This window comes from Heptranchias perlo, chromosome 23, assembly GCF_035084215.1.
Source record: "Heptranchias perlo isolate sHepPer1 chromosome 23, sHepPer1.hap1, whole genome shotgun sequence".
Lineage (NCBI taxonomy): Eukaryota > Metazoa > Chordata > Chondrichthyes > Hexanchiformes > Hexanchidae > Heptranchias > Heptranchias perlo.
This window is the reverse complement of record NC_090347.1, coordinates 45748415-45766771: the sequence shown is the minus strand read 5'-3', so window position 1 is coordinate 45766771 and position 18357 is coordinate 45748415. Positions and strand designations below refer to the sequence as shown.

The following is an 18357-nucleotide window of genomic DNA, read 5'->3' as shown; positions in this document are numbered from 1 at the left end:
AGGTTTGAAAAGGAAAATGTAACATAGTTACTAAGAGTCCAGACTTTGGTAAGGCTAACTTTAACAGGATGAGACAGAGACAGATGACAACAAACTGGTCAGAACTGTTATCGGGTAAAAATACAGATGAACAGTGGGAGATGTTCAAAAAAAGAATTTAGCTTAATGCAGGACCAGTATATACCCCTAAGGGGCAAGAGCTCTACTTACCAAATAAAACAGCCATGGTTGACAAAAGAGGTGAGAGATAACATAAAAGTAAAGGAGAAAGCATACAAAAGTGGAAAGAATAGTGTAGATCCAGGGGACTGGGAGAGATATAAAGAACAGCAAAGGAAGACAAAAAAGATAATAAGAGTTGCAAAAAGGGAATATGAAAAGAAACTTGCGAGGGATCTCAAGATTAACACAAAAAGTTTTTACAATTATATTAGACGATAAAGGGTAGTCAAGGTTAATGTGGGCCATTTAAAAACAGATGTGGGAAATACTGCAAATGAAAATAAGGAAATGGCAGACTTGTTGAATAATGACTTTGTGTCAGTCTTCACAGTAGAGGAAGAGGATAATATACCCGACACTCCAGGGAAACTAATAATGAATCAAGGACCAGAACTCACTAAAGTTAACGTAAGCAAGAAAACAGTATCAGAAAAAATTGTGGCTCTAAAGACCGACAAATCCCCAGGAGCTGATGGTTTCCACCCCAGGGTTTTAAAGGAAGTAGGTGAGGAAATTGCTGATGCTTTAGCCGTAATCTTCCAAAACTCTCTCGATTCAGGAATTGTCCCTTTGGAATGAAAATTGCAAATGTAACTCCATTATTTAAGGAAGGTGAGAGAGAAAGAACAGGAAATCATAGACCAGTTAGTCTAACATCTGGAGTGGGGGAGTTATTGGAATCTATAATTAAGGACAGTGTGACTGAGCACTTAGAGAAATTTGAGCTGATTATAGAGAGCCAACATGGATTTGTAAAGGGTAGGTCTTGTCTAACGAACCTAATTGAATTTTTTGAGGAAGTAACTAAAGTAGTAGACAGGGGAATGTCAATGGATGTAGTTTATATGGACATCCAGAAGGCATTCGATAAAGTTCCACATAAGAGACTGTTAGCTAAAATTAAAGCTCATGGAATTGAAGACAAATTATTGACCTGGTTAGAAGATTGGTTAGGCAGAAGACAGAGAGTAGGGATATTGGAAGGAAGTGTCTAGAGGTGTCCCACAAGAATCTGTGCTGGGGCCTCGACTATCGACTATATTTATTAATGATTTAGATAACACTATATAGAGAGCCATATATCCAAGCTTGCCGATGACACAAAGATTGGTGACATAGTAAGTAGTGTAGACGGGAGCTAAAATTACAAAGAGACATTGATAAAGTCAGTAGTCAAAACTGTGGCAGATGGATTTCAACGCAGGCAAGTGTGAGGTCATTCATTTTAGACCAAAAAAGGATAGGTCTGAGTATTTTTAAATGGTGAAGAGCTAGGAACAATGGAGGTCCAAAGAGATTCAGGGGACCATGTGCACAGATCATTAAAATGTAATGGTCAGGTACAAAAAATAATCAAAAAGGCAAATGGAATGTTAGCCTTTATAACTAGAGGGCTAGAATATAAACAGGAGGAAGTTTTGCTACATCTGTACAAAGCCCTGGTTAGACCACATCTGGAATACTGTGTACAGTTCTGGGCACTGCACCTTAGAAAGGATATATTGGCCTTGGAAGGAGTGCAGCGCAGATTCACCAGAATGTTACCAGAGTTCCAAAGGTTAGAACATAAGAACACAAGAAATAGGAGCAGGAGTAGGCCATCTGGCCCCTCAAGGCTGCTCTGCCATTTAACAAGATCATGGCTGATCTTCTACCCCAACACCATTTTCCTGCACCATCCCCATATCTCTTGATGCCTTTAATATCTAGAAATCTATCGATCTCTGTTTTGAATGTACTCAATGACTGAGCCTCCACAGCCCTCTGGGGTAGAGAATTCCAAAGATTCACCACCCTCTGAACGAAGGAATTTCTCCTCATCTCAGTCCTAAATGGCATACTCTTGATTCTGAGACTGTGACCCCTGGTTCTAGATTCCCCAGCCAGGGGAAACATAGAGTCATAGAGTCATAGAGTTATACAGCACGGATAGAGGCCCTTCGGCCCATCGTGTCCACGCCGGCCATCAGCCCTGTCTACTCTAATCCCATATTCCAGCATTTGGTCCGTAGCCTCGTATGCTATGGCATTTCAAGTGCTCATCCAAATGCTTCTTGAATGTTGTGAGGGTTCCTGCCTCCACAACCCTTTCGGGCAGTGAGTTCCAGACTCCAACCACCCTCTGGGTGAAAAAGTTCTTTCTCAAAACCCCTCTAAACCTCCCGCCTTTTACCTTGAATCTATGTCCCCTTGTTATAGAACCCTCAACGAAGGGAAAAAGCTCCTTAGTATCCATCCTATCTGTGCCCCTCATAATTTTGTACACCTCAATCATGTCCCCCCTCAGCCTCCTCTGCTCCAAGGAAAACAAACCCAATCTTCCCAGTCTCTCTTCATAGCTGAAGCGCTCCAGCCCTGGTAACATCCTGGTGAATCTCCTCTGCACCCTCTCCAAAGCGATCACATCCTTCCTGTAGTGTGGCGACCAGAACTGCACACAGTACTCCAGCTGTGGCCTAACCAGTGTTTTATACAGCTCCATCATAACCTCCTTGCTCTTATATTCTATGCCTCGGCTAATAAAGGCAAGTATCCCATATGCCTTCTTTACCACCTTATCTACCTGTTCCGCCGCCTTCAGGGATCTGTGAACTTGCACACCAAGATCCCTCTGACCCTCTGTCTTGCCTAGGGTCCTCCCATTCATTGTGTATTCCCTTGCCTTGTTAGTCCCTCCAAAGTGCATCACCTCGCACTTTTCCGGGTTAAATTCCATTTGCCACTGTTCCGCCCATCTGACCAACCCATCTATATCGTCCTGCAGACTGAGGCTATCCTCCTCGCTATTTACCACCCTACCAATTTTTGTATCATCAGCGAACTTACTGATCATACCTTTTACATTCATATCCTAGTCATTAATGTAGACCACAAACAGCAAGGGACCCAGCATCCTCCTTGCTTCTAACCTGTCTAGCCATGTAAGAATTTTATATGTTTCAATGAGATCACCTCTCATTCTTCTAAACTCTAGAGAATACAGGCCTAGTCTACTCAATCTCTCCTCATATGACAATCCTGCCATCCCAGGAATCAGTCTGGTGAACCTTCGTTGCACTTCCTCGAAGGCAAGTATATCCTTTCTTAGGTAATGAGACCAAAACTGCACACAATACTCCATGTGCAGTCTCACCAAGGCCCAATATAATTGCAGTAAGACATCTTTACTCCTGTACTCAAATCCTCTTGTAATAAAGGCCAGCGTATCATTTGCCTTCCTAATTGCTTGCTGCACCTGCATGTTAGCTTTCAGTGACTCATGTACAAGGACACCCAGGTCCCTTTGAACATCAACATTTCCCGATCTCTTACCATTTAAAAAGTACTCTGCATTTCTGTTTTTCCTACCAAAGTGTATAATTTCACATTTTTCCACATTATATTCCATCTGCCATGTTCTTGCCCACTCACTTAGCCTGTCTATATCCCATTGAAGACTCTTTGCATCTTCCTCACAACTCACATTCCCACCTAGTTTTGTGTCATCAGCAAACTTGGAAATATTACATTTGGTCCCCTCATCCAAATCATTGATATAGATTGTGAATAGCTGGGGCCCAAGCACTGATCCCTGCGCTACCCCACCAGTCACAGTCTGCCAACCTGAAAAAGACAAGTTTATTCCTACTCTCTGTTTTCTGTCAGTTAACCAATTCTCAATCCATGCCAGTATATTACCCCCAATTCCATGTGCTCTAACTATGTTCACCAACCTCCTGTGTGGGACCTTATTGAAAGCCTTCTGAAAATCCAAATACACCACATCCACTGGTTCCCCCTTATCTATTCTACTAGTTACATCCTCAAAGAACTCCAATAGGTTTGTCAAACATGATTTCCCTTTCATAAATCTATGTTGACTCTGCCAAATCCTATTATTATTTTCTAAGTGTCCTGTTATCACATCCTTTATAATAGATTCTAGCATTTTCCCTACTACTGATGTCAGGCTAACAGGTCTGTAGTTCCCTGTTTTCTTTCTCCCTCCTTTCTTAAATAGTGGGGTTACATTTGCTACCCTCCAATCTGCAGGAACCATTCCAGAATTTATAGACTTTTGGAAGATGACAACCAATGCATCCACTATCTCTATAGCCACCTCTTTCAATACCCTGGGATGTCGATCATCAGGTCCTTGGGATTTATCGACTTTCAGTTTAGATTATGAGGAGAGATTACATGAAATGGCTTGTATTCCCTGGAATATAGAATATAGGAATGATTTGATTGAGGTTTTTTGGATTTTGAAAGGAATTGATAGGGTAGATAGGGAGAAACTTTTCCCGCTGGTGGGGGAGTCTGCAACAAGGGGACATAACCTTAAAATCAGAGCCAGGCCATTCAGTAGAGAAATTAGGAAACACTTCTTCACACAAAGGGTGGGAGAAGTGTGGAACTCTCTCTCACAAAAAGCAATAGATGCTAGCTCAATTAACAATTTTAAATCTGAGATTGATAGATTTTTGCAAACCAAGGGTATTAAGGGATATGGAGCCAAGGCAGGTAAATGGAGTTACGATACAGATCAGCCATGATCTCATTGAATGGCTTGAGGGGCCGAATGGCCTACTTCTGTTCCTATATGGTAAGGATTTCCACAAATATCAGACTGATATTGGAAGAAGTTCCAGGATTTATCAATATTTTAAGATTTATGACAACTTTTTGACAATTTGCCACATTCAAAAAATGGATCGTAACCTAAATCTGTCAACAGGGCCAAGCAGATCGTAATTAAGACCCAAGATCTTAACCAAAGGAATGGCTGGGGTTCTCTGAATTTTCTACTCTCCACCTACACCTCATCAGTTAGTCTGTGCAAATCAGTTCTAGAATTTGCCATCATCAAATCTGAGATTGTTTAAAGCAAAATACCGCGGATACTGAAATAAAAACAGAAAATGCTGGAAATACTCAGCAAGTCAGGCAGCGTCTGTGGAGAAAGAGACAGAGTTAACGTGTTTCTGTTTCTTTCTCCACAGATGATGCCTCATTGTCTGAGCTTTTCTGTTTTCATATCTGAGATTGTTTAAACTCTTGCCACATAATGAGACTCCTCCAATATCATCTTTTATTGCAAGATTCATTACTGTTTCCATACTAGATTAAATAAATAAGATGACAAGTGTGCCTCCTTGTCTCACCTCAACTGTTGGTCTAAACCATTCTGTCAGTTTCCTGTCCACTCTAACAGCTCAGGGACTTGTTGTAGACATTTTCTATCAGTTTGACAAGTTTCTCAGAAATACCACACATCCTAAAGACATGCCATATCCCTTCTCGTCACACACTGTCAACGTCCTGATTAAAATCGGTGAAGTTGTTGAAACAATGGATGTTGTGCTCTATAAATTTCTGTCTTATCACAAACAGTTGATCGATCGCACTTGTCCTGGTCCAAAACCAGCGGGTTCTTCATGCAGTGCCACCTGTATGGATCTTTTCATACTGCTCTGCAGTGTTTCAGTAAATACTTTTCTGGGTATACTCAGTAAGCTCTTCTCTCCTTTTTTGAAGATTGGTATCATTATCACCTTTCCCCAGTCTTCAGGTACTTAGTCTTCTTCACAAATTTTGTGAAACAGCCGTTGCATCACTTTCACAGTATGTTCCTCACTCGCCTGCAACATTCGGCAGTTATATTATCGCCTTGTTCTTTTTCAAACTATCAATAGAAATCTTTACTTTGTCTTCCAAGAAATCCAGCATCAACTCCCCTCCACTTGTCCAGGGCGGTTTCTCCAGAACTGATTCACCCACCATGCTCTGTGCATTATATAGATCTTGAAAATATTGTTTGCACCGCTTGCTCCTCGCCTGTTCATCCTCGATTATCTGACCATTTTGGTCTTTCACTGTAGACATTTTAAGTTTGTAAGATTCACCGACTTCTCTTCCGATACAGCCCCTGTGTTTTATTTCTTTTGCCTAATCTTCTGCTTCTTATTACTGCTCATTTATCCAGTTGTTCTCATCTTGCTTGGCTTTTAGCTTTATTTCTCTGTTTAACCTGTTGTATTTGGTCCTTATATTGGGATCTGGTTTGATGCTCGCCTGAAGCTTTCTTCGTTTCTTACTCAACTCATTATGGGATAGCCCAGCTATTTTGAACACTGATTCTGAAAACAGTGATTAATGCTTAGTGCAGCTGACCAAGGAGTGGTAGGGTGAGAATATTTTTCTGTTTTCTGAGATCAGACAGCCCATCTGTGGCCTGTCCTTTGTTGAATGCCCCTCTGCTCAGTTTTTCATTATGTGGAGATGCGCGGTGATGGACTGGGGTGGACAAATGTAAGGAATCTTACAACACCAGGTTATAGTCCAACAGTTTTATTTGAAAATCACAAGCTTTCGGAGCTTACCTCCTTCGTCAGGTGAGTGAGTGAACCCTTCACTCACTCATCTGATGAAGGAGGTAAGCTCCGAAAGCTTGTGATTTTCAAATAAAACTGTTGGACTATAACCTGGGTGTTGTAAGATTCCTTACAGTTTTTCATTGATGACACAACTGTCATTGGGAATTTGTGGATTCATAGGTGTGAACACACATCCTACCATTCACTGGTGTGTTCCATCATTGTCCAATAGGCAATCCTTACTCACCTCTAATTTCCAGCTTAATAGAAACATAGGAAATAGGAGTAGGATATTCAGCCCCTCGAGCCTGTTCCACCATTCAATGAGATTAGTGCTTCCCTCTCCCTCCTCCCAACATTGGATAGTGTACAATATAACAGGTTAACATGACATAGATAAAGGGCATCAGGGGATCGTTAGCAAAGAGGGCTAAAGCAATGGGAGAAGTATAGAAACCGCAGGGGTACATTGGCCGTGATTTGGCAGGAGGCTCAAAACATCTAATGAGAAATAATGAAACATAGTTTAATACAGAAGTCAGTCCTAATATCATTGCATTATGAATTTATTCTGTGTGATAGAGGCCAACATAGTTTAGATTAGGTTGTTAGGATTCTGCAAACCAAGCAAGACAGCAGGTGTTAGTTCAGGGCAATTTAAGTGTAAAGGCAGAATTCATTAAGACATCTGTGTAAAGGATTATTCCTTAATTTGGAGATAATGGTCCCGTTATTTGCGGGGAGGGTGCAGGGAGCATATCTGAAACCCAGAAAGCCTGGCGCTGCAGAGGTCCTGCCAATATTAATGGCAGGACCTCCTAATATTTTCTTCTTCTGTTTCCCGCCCAGCCGTCAGTCAGGTTGACAGGCTGGCCAGCTGCCGGGCAGGAAAACCAGAGGCAGGAGGCGGTCCCCGGCAGTCGGGGGAGATCGGGGCTTGGGATCGGGGCTCGGGATCGGGGCTCGGGATCAGGGCTTGGGATCGGAGCTTGGGATCGGGGCTCGGGAATTGGGATCGGAGCTTGGGGGGGGGGGGGGGAGGAGAGCGGGGAGTCACTGATCGCAGAAGCAAGGAGAGGCCGTGATTGGCAGAAGGAAGGCCGAAGGCCGAGGGGAGTACTCCTGCTCCTCCTGGCCCACAAGGAATGCTCTAAAAAGCACTAACCTGCTAGAGCTGGCAGTTCTTGTCTCCATTTCACTGCCGGGTTTCCCAAGCTCAGGGAATGCCGGCCAGGAGCTGTTAAATTTAAATCAGGCTCCCAACTGCACTGTGGGACCCTGATTTAAATATGATGATGAAGCATCCCACCTCTCCAAGAGACACACGCACACCACGCAAACCGCTGCCCTAAAAATGGCGGCAGGCAGGCATGCTCCTCTCTTGCCCTTCACTTTAGTTGCTCAACAAAGCAATAATTTTTAATTTTTAACCTCCCCCCAATCCTCTCCCGCCCGTCGTGGGGCGGTTAATATCGAGACCAACATGTCTGGTTTAGGCTGCTAATGTCTTGGGAAAGAGTGAATGGTAACATCTTATTTTACCACTATTTTACATCTTATTTTTATAACCTCCACATTCCAGCCAAATGAAGTATATGTTGTGCAACATTGCCACCAACTGGTGCAGTAACACATGACACACAAGGATCACATGACAGTAGTCTTAGAATTGATAGGTTCAAAGCAAGTTACATGACATTGCTTAAGAACTGTCCCTCTAGGTGTATAAATATACAGAGGTTCGTGGTATCTGGCACTGAGAACTCGCCTGGATTGGAGTACTTCGTAGAAACCAATGGATATGCTACTTATGAGTATACAGACGTATAAACTTGCTTGTACTTTCTGTCAATATTTAATAAACCAACAAGTTAATTTATCTCTGGCCTCGAAACCTATATAATTTGGATTGACCCACTCGATCGATCGGACACACTCCCAGTTGTGACCTTTCTTGACTCTCTCACTACCATGACAATGGTTAAAGCTTCTCTTCTGCCCTTCACTTTAGTTGCTCAACAAAGCAAAGTATTCCCACCCTGGAGACGAGCAGTTTGTGCGCTATAAAAATAAGGCAGCTGCTGCAAATCTTTTAACTTTTGTGGAGAAAATACCCAACTGTACACATTTCCTTAGAGAAATTTAATGACCATTTATGGAAGTCCTATGGGCGCCAGAAAGCATGTACATTGGGTGTGCTCAGAAATTCCTTCCATTTTTGGCCTGGCAACCCCATGAAGTAGGGCAACACTCCAAGAAATGGCGGCACTGCTTGTAAGAACACCACACGGCATTAATATTGTCGGCAGCTGGCATCATGGGTGTTGCCTGGCCCATGCCAACACCGTTAAACCTTTCCTTGCTTACCAATATGATGCCAGCTTGCGCTGTTGCAAACTGTATCAACACCCACTCGTAAATGTTTGGTCCCCACATGCCCAGCCGATCTCCCTTCTCCAGTCCAACAGCGAGCAGTCCTGCAGCCATTTGGTCGGCCTGTGAAAACAGGATGTTATGTAATCAGAATTCATAACCTCAGGGAAATAACTGGAGCAGTAGGTCAATCCATCCATCCCTGCTGATTTAAACCTAACCTGCAGCCAAATGTATTATCCTCGCTGGTCTGTGGCACTCACTTGAATCCTGGATTATTATTATATTCCGGGCACCACACCTCAGGAAGGATATATTGGCCTTGGAGAGGGTGCAGCACAGATTCACCGGAATGATAAAAGGGTTAAATTATGAGGACAGATTGCATAGACTAGGCTTGAATTCCCTTGAGTAGAGAAGATTAAGGGGTGATCTAATTGAGATGTTTAAGATCATTAAAGGATTTGATAGGGTGAGATAGAGAGAAACTATTTCCTCTGATGGGGGAGCAGGACAAGGGGGCATAACCTTAAAATTAGAGCAAGGCCATTCAGGGGTGATGTCAGGAAGCACTTGTTCACACAAAGGGGAGTGGAAATCTGGAACTCTCTCCCCCAAAAATCGGTTGAGGCTGAGGGTCAACTGAAAATTTCAAATCTGAGATTGATAGATTTTTGTTAGGCAAGGGTATTAAGGGTTATGGAACCAAGGCAGGTAAATGGAGTGAAGATACAGATCAGCCATGATCGAATTGAATGACGGTACAGGTTCGAGGGGCTGAATGGCCTCCTCCTGTTCCTATGTTCCTATATTGTTGCTTTCATAGAATCATAGCAAGGTTACAGCACGGAAGGAGGCCATTCGGCCCATCAATTCCCCGTCAGCTCAATGCAAGAGCAATCCAGCTGGTCCCACTCCCTATCCCTGTAGCCCTTTGAATTTTTTCCTTTCAAGTACTTATCCAGTTCCTTTTTGAAGGCCACGATTGAATCTGTTTCCACCACCCCCTCGGGCAGTGCATTCCAGATCCCAACCACTCGCTGTGTAAAAAGGTTTTTCCTCATGTCATCTTTGGTTCTTTTGCCAATCACCTTAAATCTATGTCCTCTGGTTCTTGACCCTTGCGCCAATGGGAAGAGTTTCTCTCCATCTACTCTGTCTAGACCCTTCATGATTTTGAATACCTCTATCAAATCTCCTCACAACCATCTCTGTTCCAAGGAGAACAACCCCAGCTTCTCCAGTCTATCCACATAACTGGAGTCCCTCATCTCTGGAATCATTGTAGTAAATCTCTTCTACACCCTCTCTAAGGCTTTCACATCTTTCCTCAAGTGCGGTGCCCAGAACTGAAAACAATACACCAGCTGTGGCCAAACCGGTGTTTTATAAAGGTTCATCATGACTTCCTTGCTTTTGTATTCTATGCCTCTATTTATAAAGCCCAGGATCCCGTATGCTTTTATAACCGCTTTCTCAACATGCCCTGCCAATTTCAATGATTTGTGCACATATACCCCAGATCTCTCTCTTCCTGTACCCTTTTTAGAGTTGTGCCCTCTAGTTTATATTGCCTCTCCTCGTTCTTCCTACTGAAATGTATCACTTCGCATTTTTCTGCGTTAAATTTCATCTACCATGTGTCCGCCCATGCCACCAGCCTGTCTATATCCTCTTGAAGTCTATCACTATCCTCCTCACTGTTTACTACCCTTCCAAGTTTTGTGTCATCTGCAAATTTTGAAATTGTGCCCTGTACACCCAAGTCCAAGTCATTAATATATATCAAAAAAAGCAGTGGTCCCAGCACCGACCCCTGGGGAACACCACTGTACACCTCCCTCCAATCCGAAAAACAACCGTTCACCACTACTCTCTGCTTCCTGTCACTTAACCAATTCTGTATCCATGTTGCTACTGCCCCCTTTATTCCATCTTGATGATAAGCCTACCATGCGGCACTTTATCAAATGCCTTTTGAAAATCCATATACACCACATCAACCACATTGCCCTCATCTACCTTCTCTGTTATCTCATCAAAAGCTCTATCAGGTTAGTTAAACACGATTTGCCTTTAACAAATCCGTGCTGGCTTTCCCTAATCAATCCACACTTGTCCAAGTGACTGCTAATTCTGTCCCGGATTATCGTTTCTAAAAGTTTCCCCACCACTGAGGTTAAACTGACTGGCCTGTAGTTGCTGGGTTTATCCTTACCCCCTTTTTTGAACAAGGGTGTAACATTTGCAATTCTCCAGTCCTCTGACACCACCCCCGTATCTAAGGATGTTTGGAAGATCATGGCCAGCACCTCCGCAATTTCCACCCTTAGTTCCATCAGCAACCTAGGATGCATCCCATCCTGATCGGGTGACTTATCTACTTTACGTACAGTTAGCCTTTCTTCTTTGTCAATTTGGGGTGCTTTCTGTAGTTCTGGTCATTTGAAGGGAAGATTATTACTGCCTTTAAGGGGGTTATATATTTGGGTTTCTAAAAAAGGTTTCCTCTCAGGACGGTCAATGGTCAGTTCCCATAAGCCCGGATCCAGAAGCTGTACCTATTCTGTCCTCACACAGGCACGTACCCAAGGAAATAACAGTGACCCTACTCATAGTAATCTGCTTACTAAATTTACACAGAGCAGAAATCTATAAACAAAATTAGTAAATCTATAAAATAAATATATTTATTTTCAATCAAAGAAATATGAAGCACAGAAATTCAAAAACTAAAATTAACCATCTCTAATGTATAAAAATCGTGTCCATGCACACTACCTGTATATGTCACACTTTTTGTAACATTTCTCGTAACGGTTTGTCACACGTAAATTTACCCATTTATTATACTTCCCTTCCATTGAGTCCCTCAGCTCAGTCTCCAAGGCAACACTTGAGGCCTATCACCCAACATTCTACATTACTACCCCTGAGATGGTTTGTCCCCCTCCTCACTGCACGTCCTCCCATCCATTCACCCATTCAGCTCCCATCCTCCTGTACCTTTTCTATTGGCACCAAGGAAATCCCATGAGCTGCATTCCCGGCCTTGATCAAGAACCAGCTATAAGTGCTCACTGCACTTTTAGAAGGGTAGTAAAGGTACAGAGAGTGCTTTAAACGATGATAGCCAGTTCTACCAATGTGGTAGTGGTAGTATTTTTCTCAATGACACACTGCAATTGTCCCTTCCCCTGTTCCCACCCCTTCCCAGTTCTCCTACACCCGCCAATCCTCTTCTTCAATACTTCCACACGCCAAGGCCACCCTTCCAGTACACACCATCATATCACTGCCAGAACCACCTCACAACTGCTGCAAGACCCAAACACACCCCACTTCCCATTGTTCTTCTACCCTTCAACACAATCAAACCATGTAATTCCCCAACTCCCACCAAGTCCTTTGACAAGCCTCCTATCAAGCTTCAATATCATTTCAACTATTTTTTGGTCAATCCTGGACGTCTTTTTTTAAAAAAGACAAACGTTAGTAGATAGATAAACAGAAATATCACCAAGGGTTCCTCACCTTAGCATCATTCCCAGCACCACCTTCTTTCATAGAAACATAGAAAATAGGAGCAGGAGTAGGCCATTCAGCCCTTCAAACCTACTCCGCCATTCAATATGACCGTGGCTGATCCTCTATCTCAATACTATATTCCCGCTCTCTCCCCAAGCCCCTTGATGCCTTTTGTGTCTAGAAATCTATCTAGCTCCTTCTTAAATATATTCAGTGACTTGGCCTCCACAGCCTTCTGTGGTAGAGAATTCCACAGGTTCACCACCCTCTGAGTGAAGAAATTTCTCCTCATCTCAGTCCTAAATGTCCTACCCCGTATCCTGAGATTGTGACCCCTCGGTCTGGACCCCTCAGCCAGGGGAAACATCCTCCCTGCATCCAGTCTGTCTAGCCCTGTCAGAATTTTATATGCTTCAGTGAGATCCCCTCTCGTTCTTCTAAACTCAAGTGAATACAGGCCGAGTCGACCCAATCTCTCCTCAAAAGACAGTCCTGCCATCCCAGGGATCAGTCTGGTGAACCTTCGCTGCACTCCCTCTATGGCAAATATATCCTTTCTTAGGTAAGGAGACCAAAACTGCACACAATACTCCAGGTGTGGTCTCACCCAGGCCCTGTATAACTGCAGTAAGACATCCTTGCTCCTGTACTCAAATCCTATTGCAATGAAGGCCAACATACCATTTGCCTTCCTAACTGCTTGCTGCACCTGCATGTTTGCTTTCAGTGACTGGTGTACAAGGACACCCAGGTCCCTTGTACATCAACATTTCCCAATCTATCACCATTTAAATAATATTTTCTGTTTTTCCTTCCGAAGTGGATAACTTCACATTTATCCACATTATACTGCATCTGCCATGTATTTGCCCACTCACTCAACTTGTCTAAATCGCCTTGAAGCCTCTTTGCAACCTCTTCACAACTCACAATCCCAACTAGTTTTGTGTCGTCAGCAAACTTGGAAATATTACATTTGGTTCCATCATCCAAATCATTGATATGTATTGTGAATAGCTGGGGCCCAAGCACTGATCCCTGCGGTACCCCACTAGTCACTGCCTGCCACCCCGAAAAAGACCCATTTATTCCTACTCTCTGTTTCCTGTCTGTTAATCAATTTTCAATCCATGCCAGTATATTTCCTCCCAATCCCATGTGCTTTAATTTTGCACAGTAACCTCTTATGTGGGACTTTATCAAAGGCCTTCTGAAAATCCAAATAAACCACATCCACTGGTTCTCCCTTATCTACTCTACCAGTTACATCCTCAAAAAACTCCAGTAGGTTTGTCAAACATGATTTCCCTTTCATAAATCCATGTTGACTTTGCATTCATTCCTTAAATGTTAGCCATTGCCTATCCACCGTCATGCCTTTTAATGAAGCTTCCCAATTTATCATAGCCAACTCACTCCTCATACCTTCGTAGTTTCCTTTGTTTAGATTTAGAACCCTAGTTTCGGATTGGACTACTTCACATTCCATCTTAATGAAGAATTCCATCATGTTATGATCACTCTTCCCGAAAGGATCCCGCACAACAAGATTATTAATTAACCCCTTCTCATTGCACAATACCCAATCTAGGATAGCCTGTTCCCTGGTTGGCTCCTCAATGTACTGGTCTAAAAAACCATCTCGTACACACTCCAGGAATTCGTCCTCCACAGTTTTATTGCTAATTTGGTTTGGCCAGTCTATATGTAGATTAAAGTCACCCATGATTACTGTAGTACCCTTGTTACATGCATCTCTAATTTCCTGTTTGACCCCATCCCCTACATTACCACTACTGTTTGGAGGCCTATAGACAACTCCCACCAGTGTTTTCTGCCCCTTGGTGCTTCTTAACTCCACCCAGACTGATTCTACATCTTGATTTTCTGAGCCAATATCCTTTCTCACTATTGCTCTGATTTCATCCTTTACTAACAACGCCACCCCACCTCCTTTTCCTTTTTTCCTGTCCTTCCTAAATATCGAATACCCTTGGATATTCAGCTCCCAGCCTTGGTCACCCTGCAGCCATGTCTCTGTAATTGCAATTATATCATATCCATTTACATCTATTTGCGCTGTTAATTTGTCTACCTTATTACGAATGTTTCGTGCATTCAGATACAGTGCCTTTAGATTTGTCTTTTTAACATTTTTAGACATCTTAACATTTTTTTGTACTATGGCCCTATTTGTCTTATTACCATTTTTTCTTACCTGGACCCTATTTGTTAGTGCACTCTTTTGTTTGTACGCTCTGTCCCTTCCTGACACAATCTGGTTATCCTTACCCCAATCACTTTCCTGCACTGCTTCCTTGTCTTTTCTCTTTAGCATTCTAGATTTCTCTCCACCGGGACCCTCCCCCGTCTTATTTAGTTTATAGCCCTATCTACTTCCTTAGTTATTCGATTTGCTGGAACTCTGGTCCCAGCATGGTTCAGGTGCAGTCCGTCCCAATGGAACAGCTCCCTCTTTCCCCAGTACTGGTGCCGGTGCCCCACTTCCCCCAAACCAATCTTTGAGCCACACATTCATCTCTCTGGTCTGATTTACCCTGTGCCAATTTGCTTGTGACTCAGGTAATAATCAGGAGATTATCACCTTGTTGGTTCTGCTTTTTAATTTAGTCCCTAGCTGCTCAAACTCTCTCAGCAGAACCTTTCTCTTAGTCCTACCTATGTCGTTGGTACCTACATGAACCACGACAACTGGATCCTCCCACTCCCACTCCAAGTTCTTCTCCAGCCCGGAGGAGATGTCCTTAACCCTGGCACCGGGTAGGCAATATAGACTCCGGGACTCATGCTCCTGGCTGCAGAGAACAGTGTCAATCCCCCGAACTATACTGTCGCCTAATACAACCACCTTCCTATTTACTCCCCCCACTTGAACGGCTTCCTGTACCACGGTGCCGTGGTCCGTTTGCTTGTCCTCCCCGCAGTCCCCGCACTTGTCCACAAGGGTTGCAAGAACCTTGTATCTATTGGACAAGCGCAAGGACTGAGGCTCCTGCAATACTGCCTCCTGGATCCCTGTACCTGCCTCACTCGCAGTCACACCCTCCTGTCCCTGACCAATTCTAAAGTATTTATTCTAAGGGGTGCAGCTGCCTCCTGGAGCTAAAGGTCTGGGTAGCTTTCTCCCTCCCTGATGTCTCGCAATGTCCGCAACTCAGACTCCAGCTCCTCAACTCGGAGCTGAGGTTCCTCGAGCCGCAGACACTTACTGCAGATGGAGTTGCCTTGGACAAAAATGTCCACAAGCTCCCACATATTGCAGCAGCAACACATCTCCCGTTCTCCCATTATTTTATTTATTTAATTAATTAATTTAGTGTTAATCAAATCTTCTCCCCTGACTCCTGTACCAATCTTGGATTCTCCCCCTGCAGTGTTGCTACCCATGGCTTCTACCCAAGTTCTGTTGCTGCTGTTGAACATGGTTGTGTACTGAAGGGGGGGATTACTTACCTTCAGATCTCCAACTTTCCAGCAACAAGCACAGATTGACCCCGAAAACACAGACAGCTGACAATGTACAAGATTTCACAGGCACAGGTCAACGATTCATTAGGACCCAACTGAAAGGGGCATAGCAGCACACATAAAACAGTTCAAAAAAGGTTGCACAGTGCTGCAACTGCAAGATGTAGTCAGGGAGGAGGTTCAAACCTTAAAAGGACCTAAATGGGAGGGGAGAGAATGGGAAAGACCATTAATGATAAGCAGTGCTCTCACCTCCTGCTTCAACTGTCCAAACGTTCTCCTGATTCCATCCCGCAGAAACACCATTGCTTCTTTATCAGGATACTTATTGACTGTCTCTTCAAAACACTGACCGATGGTTTTAGAGATGAGCGGTATGTTCGTGGCACCATGGATGTAGCTGGAGGTGAGGGTTGGCTTCATTGGGATATCTGAATAATGGCACGTGCTAACAAAAAAGGGAAATGGAGATATTAGTGCAGGGATCTCAATCCGTTTACAATGTAATCTTTTAGATGAGATGTTAAACCGAGGCCCCGTCTGTCCTCTCAGGTTGACTGTCAAGGATGTAAAAGATATCATGGCACTACTTGATGAAGAGCAGGGGAGTTCTCCCAATGTCCTGCCCAACATTTATCCCTCAACTAACATCATTAAAAAAACAGATTATCTGGTCATTATCTCATTGCTGCTTGTGGGACCTTGCTGTGCACAGATTAGCTGCCCGTGTTTTGCCATGTTACAGCAGTGACTACACTTCAAAAGTATTTAACTGGGCTGTAAAGCACTTTGAGACATCCTGAGGTTGTGAAAGACGCTATATAAATGTAAGTTCTTTCTTTCTTACAGTAAATGCTGCTTTCCTTCCTTCTGCTGTATCTGGTTTCTGTTCTATCTGCTGCTTAATGTAGGTAGAAAGTCTATATGCAATGTTTCCATACATTTTACCACTAAACTAGTCTTCGATATTTTTTTGAAAACATCAGGGGCGCTAAATTGGGCCGTGTAGCATCCGTTGTTTTGGCGCTACACGGCCTCTCTGACATCCAAGATGGCGTCTTGGATGCGCACGCACGTTTCCTGCGTGATGTGCGCCAGACGCCATCTTGGTATAGGAGTTAGCGCAGGCACAGATAAGAAACGCTGGAATCATGTAAAGTAGGGAGAAAATGGCTTCAATCAGCGTGTAACGCTGATTTAAAGTGATAGACACCATTTTGGGACTTAACGCTCAACTCAACGCACAGTCTTAACCCCGACCATCTGAACGTGTCTTAAGTGCCTGCAGGACCCCCCACTATTTAAAGGGACCATGCAGGATTTACAGGCTAGTGGCTGGATTATTGCCTCAGGCAGCCGAGACATTTGTAACTGTTTTTGGAGGTCTCCTAGACTTCAATACTGGGACGCAGGGACATAGCCTGACATATAGAGTCAGGACGTGCAGGAGTGAAGTTAGGAAATGCTTCCACACGCAAAGGGTGGGAGACGTTTGGAACGCTAGTCTGCAAACGGCAGTTGATGCTAGCTCACTTGTGAATGTTAAATCTGAGATTGATAGATTTCTGTGAACCAAGGGTGTTAAGGGATATGGGGCTAAGGCGGGTATATGGAGTTAGGTCACAGGTCCACCATGATCTCATTGAATGGCGGAACAGGCTCGAGGGGCTAAATGCCACGGCCACTTGCTGCCTTTTGATATGCGCCACCTTCTCCTGCAAGAAAGCGGGACATGTGCCTGGGTGATGTGCCTGTCATGGTTGAATAGCTGTCAGTGTGTGTGGCCTTTGAGTTGGGGGTGGGCGGCTTGAAACAGTGGTAATGTGTAAGGGTGAGAGGAAGCTTCTGATTGGAAGAGTTGAGTACTGATGGAAAGAGTTTGTTGGTATGTGGGTGATGGGGGTGTAGTGCATGGTGCAGTTGGTCGGAGACACCACTTGATAGTTGACCTCACTCACCTTGACCACTCATGTCAAAGCACTGAACTTCTTCCTGCACTGTATCCATGTTCATGATGCTGTGCGCCTGGCATTGACTTCGTCCCCCGCTGCCTCTCACTGCCTTTTGGATATATGTCTGGAGGGCCTTTTACTTCCGCCCACCGCCCTGCCCCCCCCGACCACTGTGGATACAGGATATCCCTCCTTCTGTCCACCTCTTGTACCAAGGTCTCTAGTGCATCAGCAGAGAACCTTGGTGCATGCACTCTCGCAGGCCGGGTACCAACTCAGATCGGCAGATTGGTGAGGTCTGGTGTGCAGATTGGAGGATGTGGGATTTAATAGTGTGCAACCTTTATTCAATGGTGGTGGAAAGTGTGAATTGCATTGATTCCAGGTGCAAGGCCTGGAATGGAACGCTGGTCGCAGGTAAGTGCTCCCTAGGGATA

At 43.9% G+C, this 18357-nt stretch overlaps 1 protein-coding gene across 1 annotated transcript in view; it reads right to left on the bottom strand.

The window, feature by feature from the left end:
* Window positions 1-18357, bottom strand: part of acsf2 (acyl-CoA synthetase family member 2) — a 240488-nt gene that overhangs the window by 171512 nt on the left and 50619 nt on the right. Inside the window, exons 2-3 of the mRNA XM_068004423.1 lie at window positions 16221-16416; window positions 8946-9074 (exon numbers count right to left, since the gene is read on the bottom strand). Of these exons, the coding sequence (XP_067860524.1) occupies window positions 8946-9074; window positions 16221-16416 (325 nt within the window). The remainder of the gene's footprint in view (window positions 1-8945; window positions 9075-16220; window positions 16417-18357) is intronic.